Here is an 18,123-nt window from a genome sequence, read left to right as displayed (position 1 = left end):
GGGGCACTAAGAATTGAAACAGCTCCCTGGAACTTTTTTTGTACTATGTAATTAATTTCCATGTAATGCACTGCCATTTAATACTGTACTCATAAATATTTCCTTGCTTTCCTTGGATTTTGCTTTAATCTGTCACTCAAAACAGAGATGTAGCAAGGAACTGCTAAGGAAACAGTGGATCTTCCTGCTCTTTAACTAAAACCAAAACCTGACAAATTTCACCATTTTCTTGAGTTGACCAAAGTGCTGCCAATCATTTAAACTTACTAGGTAGTCTCATTTTAATCCAAATTTTAATCTGAAGGCAAAGTTCAGTAACTATTCTTGAACAACTTCCAGTATACAGACTCTTGTTTATATTAAATTCATGCAGTCCAGGTATTAATCAGTAGTTACTAAGACAAATTCTAAATCATCAGTGGCACTGGGGCAAAGAAACTGCACCAGTTTGAGTCAGTACTATCTGTGACCTACTTATGAGTCTTTTTTCTCAAAGTTATATCACTGTTTTCTATAAAAGCACTTACTTGAAAAGGAAATTGAAAAGCATATAGAAGCAATCCATCTTTAAGCAGTTCTTAGATCCAAATTGCCTTCAGAAAGGACAAAAGATTTGCAGTGATCATTTTGCTTACAACTCTGTAGCTTCACAATTGCTCCTTTAGTTCTTAAAGCTATCCCACTTTGTCCCTCCATCATAGAAAGAATTTAATGGGTATAGCTTCCATTCCTTCAATACCATAACAAACAATATTCTCTTCCAAACACAGAAACAAACAACCTGCAATTCTTCTGCCAAGATGACAGGAGGTAAGTTAGAATAAGATGGAAGTATTCTATAGTCTTCCTCAACAATCAAGATAATCCAGAATATTAATAGAAAGAAACATGAAACAATTCAAATGCATAACCATTGCCAAATTTTCACAAGTAATAAACCAAATGCAAATATGAATATACAAGGAAATTATACCTTCTGTCCCCGTATTTAGCTGAAGTACAATAGACTTCCAAAACTTTCAAAATGGGTATAATACTCTTCCTTCTTATCTACCAGTACATTTCTGTGCAGCATTCTGTGCAGGGTTAGTGGCTTTGTGGGGGTTGTTTTCATTTTTCTGTTGGTTCTTAGTTTGGGGGTTGGGTTTGTTTTTTGGGTTAAGAATTCAGCTTCTTAAAATACATTTCCAGGACACCACCTGTCACCCTAAAGTAAAACTTGAAGATAAAACCTCATTTGCTGGAAAATCCTCAGAATCTGAGGGCACTGAATAAAAGCGAACAGCACTTCACTGATTTTGTACACAAACACCTGAATAGAATAACATGTTCACTGTTTGATGTGAACAGATTTGTTACTGCCTCTGTAGACAATAAAAAGATCTAACCATTTGCATTCACAGCTGCTTTCACTGCATTTTTCCAAGGGTCAGACTGTACAGCAGCTGGTTTTTCTTCTGCTTTAGCAGAAGTCAGAGACAATTTTTGTTACAGACAGGTCACCAGTAAAGAACATGAGCAATGCCTCAGAAAATGTTGGTGGATACTCTATTGTCTTTGGGTTGGAATACTTTTGTTGGTGTTCAGAGGAAGTTTTGTGACTGCTTTAGTACAAAGTATATCAGAACAAAAACAGTGCTACATTTTCTAGCTGTTCTAAAACCAGGACTTCCCAGCTTGATAATGTTTCAAATTTCCAGGCTGAAAAAAAAGGCTCTAAAGTTAGATGTAAAATACTGTAAAACTCCTTAATGTATGTTAAAAATAATGTAATTTTGAATTTTTTTTACTTATTTTCAAATAAATACAGGAAAATATAAATGCCTGAAATTAAGGTTATGCTAAAAAACCCAACTATGACACTGAGAACTCTGACAAAGTTCTTCATTTTGTTTAAATAACAACTGAAGAACAACCTAAAATCCAGTCACTGGGAAGGGCAGGAGAAAGGTGGGGAGATGGGAGAATGCAGTCATAGGGTAACTTTCCCTTTGATTTAAAAAGCCTTACCTATCGAAAATACAACAGTTCCACAGACAAAGTCTCCTCAGAACACATTTCAGCACCCTAATCAGGATACCCTCAAAGAGGAAGCCCACATTCCAAACTAAGCATCAAACTAGGCAAAAAGGAGTTTTTTATTTCAGTCGCCTTTGCTGAGTCCAAACCAGCAGACACAGAGAACTGGCTGTTAATCTGAACAATTCTTTAGGCTGCCAGTCCATGAAATCTGTATACTGAGTTGAAAAATGCTAATGTTTTAGATAAAAAGGTTTTATCTAAACACCACCTACTCCTGGATTGTTTTTTAATTCTCTTACCCCCTAGCTCTGTCACCTCAGCTTGCATACATTATACTATCTTCTCTGTAAAACAAATATAATTCAGTTATTTATAACTTGCAATCCACAGAAATAAAAGACCACAGAACTCAGGCCTGTGATAACATATGACAGTTGAATTTATGGATTTTTAAAGAATTATGACAAAATTCTTTTTCAAAGGTTAATCTCTTTAATAGCAAACACTATCAGCTTCTTTTCTTCTTATATTAAATTGAACACTACCTCAAAGAACAGCTGTGGTTAATGTTCCCTTTAAAACAGGAGTGGTGACAATAGCCAGCTGCAGTACCAGTGATGTTAGGAATGCAAATGTCCTTCAGAGTCTGCCCCTCAAGGTTTTCTATTTCTGTACCACAGCTGACACCTTCACTTTCCATTTTCACCACGTAAATAGAGACATGGAAATTGAAGTCTGTATGAAGTTAGGTTTACATTCATACTCCATTTGGGTGTTCAGAACAGTTGCATTCTAATAAAATAGTACCAGATCTTCAATGCACACAAATCAATGTACAGAAAGAAAAAGAAAAAAGGAAAGAAAAATAAACAACCACAAAACAAAAAATCAGATCAAAACTACCCACGGTAAATATTGAACTATATATTAATAGACCAAATACACTTCCAAAGAGCTTACTTGCAAGAGTTATACTTTTTGTTATTGGTCTTAAATAGAGTGGCAGAATAGATACATTTCATCTGCACTGTAAGACACATAATCCTAGTACTCCCTACACGCAGTATATGCCATTTGCATTTAAGATCTTGGCTGGAACGTTTTAGGTTTTTCATGACATATTGAAGTAAGACTTCATGTTCCTTAACTAATAAAACAAGGTTAAGTAAATTGAACAGAAAATATAAAATAACATTCCATATGCTTTCATTTTTAAACAAGTGTGAATTATTCTACATCCTTCCAAGCAACACTATGATGCACATTTGTCATTATTTTTCTTTCATCTTGCACAAACTTACAAGATGCAATAAATGTTTGTTTCTGACTTTTAAGTTCTAACCAGGTTAAAGTGTTGGATCATACAACTTAATGAACTGCAGCCCTTCACTACTGTCTTCAACATGATCATACATCTTACAAATGTCTTATTACTGAGATACAACAGACACATCCCTCTCTCTCTGAAGTTCGCTCCTCACAAGCAGAGTCATTCAGACAAAGGTAAGACAGGACAACTTTGTTAAAATGAATCCATTTCAAAATTAGCCATTAAAAATGTTTTATTTTGCAGTAGTAATTCTGAGAAAGAACTATTGGGTATCATGGAAAAGCATGCAAAGCTTTGGTTTTGCTTTATATTTTATGTTAATCTATTTTTCTTTCAGTTTTGAAGATTCACCAACTGAAGTAGACCACTAGAGTAAAACAATACTATAATAAGAAAACTGCAACTACAACTAATTAATTTTAAGGCTAATATGTGGAACAAATGGGAAACTGTCTGTGCTGACTGCATAATCCAAGAGAATGTAAACGCCCTGGGTCCTTAAGATAAGCAATAAAGGTATTTTCTTCTGACAGCATGTTCAGACACTGGGGCAGACTAATAAAGCTTCAACACATTTTCATTATGCAAAATCATCTCTCAAAATACTCCCTCATGTAATTTCCTGAAACGAACTCTTACCCCTGTTTATCAAGAGGGTTGATATTTTACCACAAAGAAAATTCTAAATTTAAAATTACAGTCCAGATAATGAATATGGAATACTAGAAAACAGTAGTCCTTTTCTAGCAGTTGGTGTATTACATTTATAACCACTTCTAACCCTTCTCACCAACTTTACAACAGATCACTACTTACATGGTTGATGTGTGAAAAGAAGACTTGGAAACTGCATTCCCTTTGTAGGGAAGGGAATAAAAACAGCTACAATTGAAATATTTGGGAATTACACTGTAAATGTATTATTTCATTGTTTTCTGAAAGAGAGTTCTGGTATCATTGAATGAAGAAATATATAGTTCTAAAGAGAGGCTTTAAAAGGTTATTTCAGCCACAGTGTGGGAAAAGAAGCTTATGTAAAAAAGTAAAAAAGGCAAAGACAGAAGTACCACAGGAAAACAGGAAGAATAAGGAGGAAATTTGATACTAGTTCTTATAAACACAAAACATATGCTTCTACATTTATAGCAATTTATGCCCAGTTCTAAAAACTAGTGGAATTCATCTGCTCTCTAACTCCATGCCATCTTTTATATTGAAAGCTTGGATCAGGATGGAGTGGATGACCCAAACTACACATCATTGCCTAGGCCCCCAAGTCAATAAAGGAGGAAAAGCCAACTAATGATTCACATGAAATATTTTTTCCCTTCTGGATTATTTGTGCCCCTCAAGTATGTAAAATCAGTGCATCCTGCAGCAGTGGTTCTCAGGAAAACTGCTGTCACTTACTGACTTCAAAAGACTTATCTTTTCATTAAACAAGGACTCTGATGGATACAAAAATGGGGGAATAAAGATTACATCAATACCTACAGAAGCAGTTTTAGATTGCATCATATTCTTGGTGGATGAATTACAATGTATCTCCCTGAAGTTTCATTCTTTCCTTTCCAAATTAGTGTTACTGTCATCTGGCTGCAAACTAAATGTCATTTTAGATAATCTAATCCAAGGGTGAAAATCATGCTAACACAAATTCCACTGGGGAAAAAACACTGAAATGGGCTGAAAACTGCTTGCTCCTCAATTATTTAAACAGATAGTCCATATGTGACACTACAATGCAATGAAAGACACAGTAAGCATTACAGGTGTTGCAAACCCCTCTTTTCAAATACTACTTTCTGAGAAGCGTTTTGGATTAAATTCTCATTTTTCAAAATAGTATTTAAATAGAAGCAGTTCCAACTGAACGGTGCTAAATCACCATGGAATCTTGACATTAAGATGGGTAGTACAAAGATGACCAACATCTCTGAACATGACAATCTCTTAGGAAGTAACAGACATGACAGGCAAACTCTGGGGGACTCTTTAGTACAGAACTATGGCATGGAATTAGCTCAGATGACCTTCAAGAAAGGCTTTCTCATTCTAAGTTCTCTGCCTTGACCATTTCTTCAGGTAACAAGTCTGAGGAGACACCATAACTCCTCAGGAAGAAAATAAATTGACACCAAAAAATCCTCCCAGCAAACTTGTCCATAACAAACAACAAATGCAAACCTGTTGTGGCTTAACTCCAGTCAGCAGCCAAGCCTCAGCCAGACACCCATCACTCCCCACCAGCCCGATGGGGAGAGAATCAAAAGCAGAAAAACTAGAAAACTCATGGGTTGAGATAAAGACAGTTTAATAGGAAAAGCAAAATTAGGGTTATAAAAGGTTATAAAAAGTCAACCAGTCACCTTTAACTACGGAACAGGTTTTTACCAAGAGTACCACGTTTTTGGAGAACATGCTCTCACATTGTCCTGGGTATCTGCAGTATCTGCTGAACAAATCTAATGAAGCTTAGAAGGTTCGCCTTAAGGAGAAGCACAGAGCACATTGAATGAAGATATTAATAAATTTTATTAGTAAGCAACGCCAACAGTGTGGCTGCCCTCAGAACAAAAACCCTTTCGGCATCATTACAATAGCCATTCCTAACTGTTATGTACAAACAAAACTACTGTCTTTCTCCCCACCATCACTGCACTCTATAACACAGGTTATATTATCCAAAAATTCTAAACAATTTAAATTGAAGAATTACTTCAGTTACGATGTAGGGCACTGCAATGAAAAACAAAAGGCAAAAGGTGAGTTTTTAGAAAAGGAGCAGCAGAAATATTGAATTTTCTGTTGTTATCACCTATTTTTTCTTGAAAATGCTACCATTGAGGCATGTATATGTATATCTTGGGAATTGTTTTCTCTTTGAAATTACAGATCAGTTCAAAAACATTAAAAGCGGCCAAACATACAGAACACGACAAGAACACTGAGAAACCAAAAAAAAAGTAAAACTACTTAAAATGTTTAGCTCACCTTTCCAACAGCAGCAGCCACTCTGTTGGTCTTCCCTGCTCTTTGCTTTCATTGCAGTGTCCAGCATTATGGCTGAAGGGATAGAGTACAGCAGAGCCCTGCTAATTTACCTTACTAATTGAGACACCTCATAATCTGCACACAAAAATCTGCCATTTTCCCAACTTCTTAGGCAAAATAAAAGTGAAAATCCTGTAGATATGGACTCTACCAGTCAATTCACATCATATTTATAAATATGCCTCAGAATATTGACTGGTACATTATTCAGTATTATCATCAAGATGGCAAACTAAACAAGCTTAATGAAGAAAAAGTTTCTTTAAAACATCACCATGTACCACAGCACTGACTTGCCCATTTTCAGACTCTGAAATGAACAAAAGTAACCACCCATCAGTGAATCAGGGAATCTCTACTGTACTAAAAACTGTAATTTCCTCATCGATAAGCTTTTATCTACAATTTTCTTCACATTGTATTGCATTGGGAATACAGCAACTACACTTAACTATGTTTTCTTATATATTATAATTTGTGCCCTACCACTGCTTTAATTATTCAGACGTTCACTTTCAGATTATATATATTCAGTTTAGTGTCTTTTTTTTTCTCCCCTCAGTTATTTTTTTTTAATGCAATACGCAATACAAAATGAAATTCAGCCCTGGTATATTACTCTGATATTTAATGAAGACCTGACAGATTATCCCAAGATATCATAGATGTACAACTCTGCCTCAAGCTAAAAAACAGAAACCTGAATCATTCCCAACTGCCAGTCTTTTAACATAATCAAGAAATCACATGGCATTTCTGATCTGGATTGGTGTTTGTCAAACTTCAAACAGTTACCAGTTCAGTGCTACTCCCATATTTCTCCAGAAGAAAAGACAGCATACTATCACATTCAGGTATTCGAATTTCAACTGTGAAATAATCTTACTGGTCTGACATCCCCACAGGAGTTGGTAAATTGCCGTGCCAAGCCAAAATCCAGCATGTAACACTTCCTACAGGTGCTTGGAAAACGTCCCATCGCAAAGTTTGACTAGGAAGAAAAACAAATACAGACAGATAATAAATATATACACACAGATTTCAATGTTCATGTATCAATGCAGTAACACAATCATAGAAAATTCTTATTGTACTTCTGTATCCTTCCTTCCATATTTTCACTTTTATCAAACTCCTATTAAATCTGAAGAAAACCTTGTTAAGAAAAACAGACATCCAACTCAGCATACCTGAGCAGTGGCCTATATTGTCTGAAGAGATTGTCATCTTACTTTGTCACTCAGAATATAGGAATGTTAAGCAAGAATTTTCCAATCATGTTCACCCACTCACATATATCATATATGCAAAATACAAAACATGGGCTGCAAACTGCAAACTGCTTTTTCCTTTCATGGGTGGGGAATCAGGTTTTAAAAAAACCAGACAAATAAATGTGAAAAAAACAAAAAGCAGAACCAACCAAATAGTAAGAGCTGGAAAGTCAGTGAAAACTTATGTAGGTAACTCATTCAGAAAAGCTTCAGTAAATGTTCTTATTTGTTCTTATTCCATAATAGCCCTTTAAAAAACACCACAACTAGTTCATGACATTTGAACATGTTGGATGAATCAGTTCAAGTCTCTCCCATCAAATCCCCTTGAAATGGTTTACATGACATAAAAAATAGAGCTAAAACCAAGTTCTTGGAAATGGAATTGAAGCCACATATCTGAGCAAACTGAAAGCTTAACATAATTAACTCTAGAAAAAATTTCTTTTTCCATTAAGTGAAAGAGCAGTATGGTTTTAAATAACTCTGAAATTCAAAACTGCTTCACTGTCTAAGGTTGAAGGTAAAACCAAGTCAAAATTATGAATTGAAATGAGTGTGATCAACATTATTTTTAAACGGAACATAATTATAGCACTCCCTAATTCATCAGAAGGAAAATAACCACTCAAGGACTTCAAGATTTCAGCTCAGCACAAAGCTTGCTTTTAGTGTAATTTGTGTAGAAGAGGAATAACAAAAGATTAAATGAACTTGTATTTTCAAGACAGGAAAACTGCATACTAGAATGCAATCATGTCTTCTTTTGCATGTGTAAGTCACAATATAACTTGTAAAAGGGAAGAAAAATCTTTCTTTTATGAATGTAATATATTTCCTCACACTGCTGTTTATCCTGTCTCAACCTTTAATTTTGTTTTTTTTTTCCTTCCCCTAAAATACCCTCCATTTTTATCCTATTTGAGCCCCCAGACTCCACCAAGATACAGGTAGATAACAAGATGTCCCCAGTCCATCCTGTCAGTCACAACAGTACACATTTCCCATTCAAAACTTGAATTGCTTTTATTATCAAACTCTGGAACTCCAGCTAACTCTTTCTCACCTATTTCTCTTGACATTCGCTGTCTCTGTGCCATTTCCCCATTAAATCAAGGCTTAAATGGGGAAGGTTAGTTTTATGAAAAGTTGCCAGGAATAAGTGATGAAAATGAAAATTTCCTGAGGCACAGAAACTTATCAGTTTTTAGGTAACCGTCATTCAGTTGATAGGAAATTTGGCGATATATGTCTGATATTGCTTATTTTTTTCTCATTTTTTTCTCATTTACAGATTTTGACAGTTCAGAGTTCTAATGATACTTTGCATACACAGCAATAATAAAAATAGGTGATGCAATTTCAGGTCAAAACCAGAAAAAATAGAACAAAAGCATGATGCTATCAGGAAGGCACTGTCCTCATGACATACTCACAACAGATTTTATTAGAATTGCACAATAAAAAAGTAGCTTTCTCTTAGTCTGTCCTTCCTTTCCGTGTTTGCCAAGTATATAGAAGGGTTTATAAATATACCCTACAGTTGGTATCTATTCTTTTAGATTTATTATTTGACAATATTAATTGCAATTGCTCAAACACATTGTATCATATCTCAAGGCAAATACTCTTGATTACATGATACTACAGATAAGAGTTGGAAGCTTTAACTGCAGAAAACTGCAAGGCCTGAAGTAACTGGGGACAATGATGACAAAGACCAAAGCTACTGTTGTTGCATTCCAACATTATTAATAGAAAAAAATCTGTCCTATCTGATGATTTAACATTCAGTTTCCTGTCCTCCTCATTTTTGCATTTTAGCACCTAGTATAGAACCTCTTCTTATTTATGTTCATCTAATGACCACATCTTGCTTGCCTGTCATGATTTAATGGGCAGACTTACTGGTTTTATGTCCCTGTGCAGGAATCCCACAGAATGAATACTTTCAATAGATTCCAAAATCTGCTTCCCAAGCCGCAGAGTGGTACTAATGGTGAATGTTCCTCGAGACTGGCTCCGACGCAGGTCTGCCAAGTTCCGACCCTGATAAAATCAAAAGGACATTTTCCTAAAAAAATAGTCCAATCAAGATCCACAGATGGTGTAAAGTCTTCCCACTTCTTCTTTAGCTGTTCATGGTTAACCGCAGCATACTCTCAATACCCATTCTAATATTCAAGGACAACACATCTCACCTAAATGCAATGAATATACATCCCTAACACTGAATTTAGAATCTGTTTTTGAAAATATGAATCTTAGTATCTCTCTACTCCTAAATACACGGAACAAACTAATCTCTATTAGAAGACTAGTACATAACACTATTAGTTAACATTGTATCTGTGTCACATCTGAAAAAAATCCACTGAAAAAATCCACACGAAGACTTGTTCACACTCACCTCTTTAAGGAAAAGCACATGATTTAATTATACATTACATCAAACAGATGAAAAATACACTATGTAGGAAATGCAACCCCATGACATCACAGAACCGCTGGTCTGCCAAAACCACAGATGACCAAATATGAACCAGAGCACACTTTTTCTACTATTCATGGTCACCAAGACAACAAAGGACAATACTCCCACATAACGTTAAGTGCTAGTCACTCATTTTATCCCTTTTTTACAGGAACAAATCTTTCAGTAAAGTGAATTAAGTATTTTCTTTTACTTGCAAAGGGTATTTTTTCACTTTTATCAAAAATGCCAACAAAACGGAGAGACTAATGTAATATATTTTAGACTATCTTGAAGTAAAGACTTAAAAGGAATGTAAATTGTCTCATAAGACATCACAGTTGACTCTGCAGTCAGGTCTTTCTCAGGATGCAAGCTTTCTCCTTTTTGAGAGAATTATGGAAAGGATATAAAAGGATGAAGATATAAGGATATGCTCTATTTAGGTTTGCTCACTACTATGTGTTCACAATCTTTTTCTTACTTTGGCATCCCCTAAAATTTTACTAAACCAAAACACACAAGCACACATTGAGCTGTGTAGGATACACTGACCTGCAACTGCATGACCACATAGTTAAATCTGTCATTCCGTCCACAGCCAATGAATCTGCAGATATGATCTTTGCCTGAGATAAAAAGAAGCAAATTAGTCAATAATAATGAAACTCTGTGGTTTATTCCTTTAAATATCTAGCAACATACTTAAAAAAGAAAATTATATTTCTTTAGAGGTGCTTAACAAACTAATCCCCCCAGAATTCAACACCAGTAAAACCAAAGTTAGTTCTACCTGCAATTATACAAAAGCTTTCTCCCATAAGAAATGCAGCTCTACCACAGCTATCACTCTTCCAGAAGAAAACATGTATCACAACATGCCTAAATGTCCACATATTTGAGGCCTTTTGGACAGGAGAAGGTTATTTTCTTACAAAGCTGATGGCTTGTTATGGACAATATGCCAAGCCACCACTCCTCTTTACTATTAGCTGCAACTGATGCGATGAAAAAAAATAGTAGTTACTTGTTGGGTTATGTTTTGTATTAAAAATTTGCAGGAAATACAATTCAACTAATCCAATTTATTAATATCTTTTTCTAGAACATGATATTTGCTATTTAGCTACAAAAGATAAATTCATCTCTGGTACACTGAAACTGATTTCCTTCAAAGGTCCCTTCTGTCCTAGGAGAAAACCGTGGAGGAGACAAACACCGGCGAAAAATAATCTCCTTACTGCCCTGCAGTTGTGAGTCAAAACATAAGACACCTCAGGCAAATAAAGAGAAAAAGGCAAGCCAAAGACTGCAGTAGGAAAACAGAAGGGAAATACAAATTCATTGTCCTTTTGGTATCTGTGTTCACTGACTTGGAGAGCAGCTGGGACCCCCTCTGACCCTACTCTGTGACAGAACAGGGAACTGGAGAGTTTAAGTCCCTCATGCCATTTACCTTCCCTGATGACACCACAGAGGCCACAGCCAATAGAAAGCTGGCAGTCCTAAGTGATTAATGAAGATGTGTAAAATTCATGTAGTCTAATGTTTCTTTCATGAATTTGTTTACCTTTAGGATTACCAAACTGCCATACACAGGAAAAACAAAAAAAAAAAAAAGAAAAAAACCCAAACAACAGCAACCAAAATAAAAAAAGAGAGGAAAAAGAAGAAAATTAAAAAAATTAAGTGACAGGAGAAAAGCAATTTAAAAAAATTTAAAAGTAACTCTTTTCAAATCCCCATTATGGCTAGCTACAGATCTGGGGCCGCTTTTTGCTACTGCTGCACTTGCTGCACTCATAGCTCCATCAAAACCCTAAAACTTGACCTATAGATTCTGAATATTTTCACTTCACTTGACAAAAGAGTGGATGTCTATTTATTGCTTCCTCACGAAGCTTCCCGACACATACAATTAAATCAGGTAGGCCCATTTAAACAAAGAAAATGTTACAGGATTCATCACAATACTTTATTTTAAAAGAAATATCTACAATTTCTGCAAATATACAAGTACTAAGCCACAAGTATGACTGCTTTTCCTTCACTTTGTCCTTTCACCCACTTGTTTAAGACATGTGATATGACAGATAGTATAATTTTACGAAGAAAAAGGATTAGCAGCAAATTTGTCAAGATGAAATTGTGTATATTCCTTGCTGCAGTTTCTAGTTAATGAAGTCTCATCTCAAATATTTATAATTCATTTTACAGCCACGGTGGGTATGCTGAAGGACCATCTTCAGAGAAATATACATTAGTCAGAATTTATCTGACAAATTCATCAAATGTCCAAAACTCAGTGTGGTCAGAGAAACCCCATTTTAACTGGAGCATGTCAGAGACTGAAACGGTTAATGATTTATGCATTCTAGGAGACTTTGCAGGCTTTTGACTTTTGCATTATACCCCTGATGGACAGTTGGGGCCCATCCTTCCCTCCAGTGCTAAAAGTGTCAAGCCCTGAAGAGGCAAGAAGAGCCATTACCTTGCCCTCCACATGAACCCTTTGCCCATCATGAAAGGTGGGAAGAATATTGGGGGTTCACAGCCCCGCTGGTGACACTACTTCATGGAAAACAAACCCCCTGCCTCGGGGGAGGTGCAAAAGGCATGCTGAGGGTATATATATGGACTGGTGACTTTGGGGGTTTGGGTTCTGTTCCTGGCCCCCACCCCCTACAGATGGAGACCATAGCCTGCATGACTGCTGAGATGCAACGCTGGATCCCTGGGCGGTGAATATGTGAACCTTTTCATTCTCATCTTTGCTTTTCCCTTGCTATCCTGAACTCTTCTCCTGTCTTTCTCCCCCTTATGCCTTTTTAGCTATCCTGGACTCTTCTCCTGTCTTGATTTCCCCCTAAACAGAATTGTTCTTTTCCCTTGCTGTCCTGGACTCTCCTCCTGTCTTTCTTCCCCCTATGCATCTTCCACACACACACACCCCTTCCCCCCCAAGGTTATTTTCTATGTCACATTATAAAGGAGCGGGTCGTAACAGAGCACCAATTCAGTTAGTGTGGTAAATTCTCTGGAAACCAGCTTCTGAAAAAGTGAGCAAAGGGGAAAGAGCAGTGGGGCCTGTATACCTCATTCAAATGAAATGATCCTCCACCACTACAGTGGGCTACACACCCCTACCCCAGCCTTACAGAGCCTCCTTTTTGCTCAGCAAAAGAACAGTGTTTTCCCACCCCTGTGAGCAGCGTGGCTGAGGGAACAGGCTGCAGTGAACAATTCTGCCCTTTGCAAACCTCCTAGGGAGGGCAGGGAGCCTACACACATTGCCCAGGCTGCTGCAGGGCATCACTACAGGGAGCTGCAGAGCCCACACCACGCACAGCCCATCACTAAACTGTGCTACAGAGCTGCAAATGAGGGAGGGAGAAGCCTGCAAGGTTGTGTGAGACGGAAACCAACTGAGTGAGTCTCACTCTCAGTGAGTGAGATGTGATAAATCTGTCCTCTCCCATCTGACTGTGGGAACAGATGGCCTAACAACATGGTTAAACAAAACAACCATCTGTTGCAGCAGATTTCTTTTTCTAAAAAAAAAGGAAAAATTAGGAGTTTAAAGAGTTAAATAGTATTCTGCAACACTAATTAGGAGACAGGAGGGGGAAAAAAATTTAAGATGTAATTGATGACTAAGCTGTCATAAATGGCCACATCAGTGAACATACTCCTCCTTCATAATTAAGAGAGCAGTCATACAACTATTCACATATTCAAGCATGTTTTGTTAGGTTTGGGTCTTAAAAGAGCTTCTCTGAAGATTTCCACTATTCACTGTACTCTATACCCACAGTTATTATTTTACCCACACAATGATGACCACATTGTTTTAATTTTCAAAATTTCTGAAAGTAAAGAATGACAAAAAATAGTGCATCATTGCATTTCTGCTAACAGCTGTTCTCAATTCAGTTTCACAGTAAGAGTCTAACACGGATACACTCAAAAGCACATTTATAACCCTAAGAACGTGCCTAGCTCTATTCAAGACTGGAAGAGCTGTTCTGCTTCACTGAGACATATTACCCCTGTTTATTTAATTTTTTTCCTAAAAGCCTGTTTTTTCATAGTTTTCCCAGAAATTGTACTTTTTTTTTAATCAGATCCACACATCAAGAGAATTCTGAATGACTCTGTTAGCTCATGTGTCTCTTGTTACATACTATTCATAGATCAAACCTCCCAAATATTTGCAAGAAAAAGGATTTCCATGATGATGATATTCCTTTCTCTATTTTCAAGGTAATTAGAACACCTTCAAAGTAAGAGAACATAAGCCCTTTGAGAAAAGGATGGTAATTATATACATACATATATATATAGAATCATAGAATCATAGAATCGATTGGGTTGGAAAATACCTCCAAGATCATCGAGTCCAACCCTTGGTCCAACTCTATATATACACATACATACACATGCCAAAAAGGGATAGAACGAGATACAGGCTGGTCTCAGAGGATGTACTCTATTAGAAGGTTGTTACAAAAATACCCTAAAAGAACTGTTTATAATTTCACTGAATCTGTATGAAAAAAATGGGAAAAAAAGAAAAAATAAGACAAATTGCTACACAGTAAATGAAATTTTAAAAATTCTTCAAGAAGCAGTTACAAAGTTGTTTTCTACTCCGCATTTTCATCCATTTTCTTGATTTTCTCTATGCTTCTAATTTTTAGGTTTTCCATACTGAAAACTTATGAAGGGAAAGAAATTAGTGGAAATTGCTCCTTGGAGCAAAGATTTCATGTAAAATATAAAATTATCTCTACCCTAATCTTCTTTAATAAAAATCCTTTAAGTATGGATAAAAACAGGTGCAAGTAAAAATAAAGTATCTGTGCCAACTAAAAATCTCAATATATGCAAAAGTTTCACCTTTGACCCATCTCTTGCTGTAGTTGCTTTCCTGACCACCTACAACATTCCCTGTCCAACACCAGAGCAGTAACAATGTTAAGTGTGGAACTTCCACAGCAACAAGGTCACCTCTAGTGTTACCATCATGAGATCCTTTTTTTTTTTTAAACTGCAAGAGAATAACAAGATACAAAAACTAGGAAATAATATATTTAGATTGTTTTCTCATAAGAAAAGTTGTCAAAAGAGCTCCTTCTAAAGATCTCACACACAATTTGAGTTTCAGTTATATAAAAGCTTCTATTTATTGTTTGCTTAAAGAAATAATACTGAGAAAATAAATAACTAAAATATTTTTTTCAATTATATATTATGTGAATTATTTATGTCAGTGGATCTGTTGTCCAGGTGTTTCATTGTTGTGTTCTTTTTGTCTAGGCAACATTTACCATGATTCACTAGAACCAAAGACACTTCTGCACAAAGACTTGGGCTGTTAAAGGAATTATAATGTTCTTATCAGTGTTTGGGAGTATAACATCTGAAAAGCTCTACGGCAATTACTCACATATCATTTTTTTTTGTTTCAGCACATATTTTTTCAAAAATATTTCAAAAGGTAAAAAAGTTTTTACTAAGAAAAAATCTTTTTCTAAGATCTTAAACTCCACTATACTTAAGTTCACAATAGAAAGTTATAATCTGCTCCAGTTATACAGTCATATAGAAGGCCATGTTTTTATGCATACATTGGCATTGTGGTGCTACCAAAGTCCAATATTTTCTTTCAGATCTGCTATTTCCCTTATTACTTCAGCTATACCATTTTAAAGACTGTGGGTTTTGTAAAAATAGAATCAAGCTCTTGTGCAGAAAAAAAAATGGCAAATTACTTATGAGTATTTGGTTCTTCAAAACTCACTAAAGATCATTTCTTTCAAGAATGCAGACAAATATTTTTTAAACTTACAATTGGCAATATTGAAATTTACTATTCATCTCTGGATCAGAAACTCTAAAATTCAAAGCAAACCAAAATGCAGCCCTTGAATCTCCTTGCTCAGCTATACAGCACTAGATGTTTCTTGTGAAATCCTTTAAACAGACATAAACGTAGGAGCAGTTTGTTAACATTATAATATGTGACACACTTGCCCTCCTAAATCTATCGAGGCTGTCCCTTTCTGCTGCAGAGTGACCTTTATAGCACACAAGGCAGCACCATATGTTATCCAGACTTTGTTTTTTTCAAACTAAGAGTTTGGAAAATTTGGGCTGGTGACAGAACACATGTATTATTCAAAATTTGCCAGATTAAAACCAAAAAATTGTAAAGAAAAGGTGGCCTTTCAAGCTTGCTTTCTATAATCTTGTGCTGTAAAAAGGAATGAAGGGAAGCCATTGCATGCTACTGTGTGTTGGTATCTTCAAACATTAAACTATTTAAAGGTACATAAAGCAACTATTCAAACTCTGATTCAAGGAACTGATCCCTAAAAGTAGTTCAGGATTTTACATGCCAGTAATTTTTTCCTACAAGTGACACTACTTTAATGTTTGGGGGTTTGTTTGTATGGATTTTTTTTAAATGTTTCCCATTTTGACATTAGAATTCTTCTTGGCAATACTTGTAAAGCAAAGAAATACAAACATTCTTTTCCCAGATGCTACATGAAGGACCCTCAAGTATTCAGTGATAGTACAAAAAGAGAGAGACCATTTTAGAACTAAAAATAAAAAGCTAACAAAAAAGTTGACAGCAAAAAAACAAAGAGAAGATATGGATCCAGAATAAACCACATCTGAACAGAGGTTTTTGGAGCAATTTAAATTTTTTTTGTTCTTTATTTTATTTTCATGTCATTCCATTTCAAAGTAAAAGTTCATCATAGCAAAACTTTCACAATCTGAGTTTCTCTTCCACTTTTTATAACCTCTTAGCAGTAACCTGCAGAACATGGGAAATATTTACTCAAAACACGACTAAACAAGAGATTGTCATGATTTTTTTTAAGAAGATACACTGACATTCTACTTCTGGTATATCCAAGGTACAGCCCTACCTTGCAGCTTTTTCAACACAGCTACTTCCATTTTCAGTACTTGCTTTGGCTGCTGAGCTGATTCGACCTTCAGTGCAACATTTTCCCGAGTAAGCAAGTCCAGTGCATCGTAGATTTCTCCAAAGCCTCCACCTCCTATTTTCCTCAACTATTTTGGGGGGAAAAAAACCAAGAAAGAACAAAAACATTTTAAAGAGGGGAGAAGAAAGGGAACAAAACATCAATACTTCTTTGTACTGCCTGTCATACTGCAAACACTGTTGTACTACAAACAGATTTTAAAGGTACATTTTAAAGCACACTGAATTAAGTCCTCCTCGAGTAGTCACACACTACCCAGAGACCTTCAAATTAAAGTGCGCTGTATCATTTTTAAAATGTCATCTTTTTCACTTTTCCAAAATAGGCACAATTAATACTGAAGGTACAAAGTTATACAAGTTCTTGGACGCCTGAAGAGAGACAGCCTTTTCCTTTATATCTACATCACAATAACTACATCACAAATGGCCAATATTATCTTGAAATATACATTTCAAAGGTTACTCATATCCACTTATGGTTCACCAATACCATTCTCATTAACAGACATACTAAAGAAACTTGCAGCACTGAAGGTTTCATCTGTGCTAGGAAGAGGTAAAAGGAATGCTCATAGCAAACCAATTAGTTTGTACTACATTTAGAGCAAATATTAATAGTTTTGTTTTTACTCGGCTTTAAGTTATGGAGCAGATCATCCTGAGTGCAATCACACAGCACCTTCAGGGTGGACAAGGGATTAGACCCAGCCAGCATGGGTTTAGGAGGGGCCGGTCCTGTCTGACCAACCTGATCTCTTTTTACGATCAGGTGACCCACCTGGTGGACGAGGGGAAGGCTGTGGATGTGGTCTATCTTGACTTCAGCAAGGCCTTTGACACTGTCTCCCATAATATACTCCTGGAAAAGCTGGTAGCCCATGGCCTGGACAAGTGTACCCTCTCCTGGATTAAGAGCTGGCTGGAGGGTCGGGCCCAGAGAGTG

The 18,123-nt window shown here is 36.1% G+C and overlaps 1 protein-coding gene across 2 annotated transcripts in view; it reads right to left on the bottom strand.

Annotated features, from left to right (window-relative positions):
* Positions 1 to 18,123, bottom strand: part of TTBK2 (tau tubulin kinase 2) — an 87,926-nt gene that overhangs the window by 43,942 nt on the left and 25,861 nt on the right. For both annotated transcript variants that reach the window (XM_071558318.1, XM_071558320.1), the window contains exons 3-6: positions 17,098 to 17,245; positions 10,709 to 10,782; positions 9,589 to 9,729; positions 7,293 to 7,397 (exon numbers count right to left, since the gene is read on the bottom strand). In XM_071558318.1, the coding sequence (XP_071414419.1) occupies positions 7,293 to 7,397; positions 9,589 to 9,729; positions 10,709 to 10,782; positions 17,098 to 17,245 (468 nt within the window). The remainder of the gene's footprint in view (positions 1 to 7,292; positions 7,398 to 9,588; positions 9,730 to 10,708; positions 10,783 to 17,097; positions 17,246 to 18,123) is intronic.

The sequence above is a fragment of the Pithys albifrons genome, chromosome 6, assembly GCF_047495875.1.
Source record: "Pithys albifrons albifrons isolate INPA30051 chromosome 6, PitAlb_v1, whole genome shotgun sequence".
NCBI classification, from domain to species: domain Eukaryota; kingdom Metazoa; phylum Chordata; class Aves; order Passeriformes; family Thamnophilidae; genus Pithys; species Pithys albifrons.
Note: the sequence above shows the minus strand (reverse complement) of the source record. Positions and strands in the feature narration are given on the sequence as shown.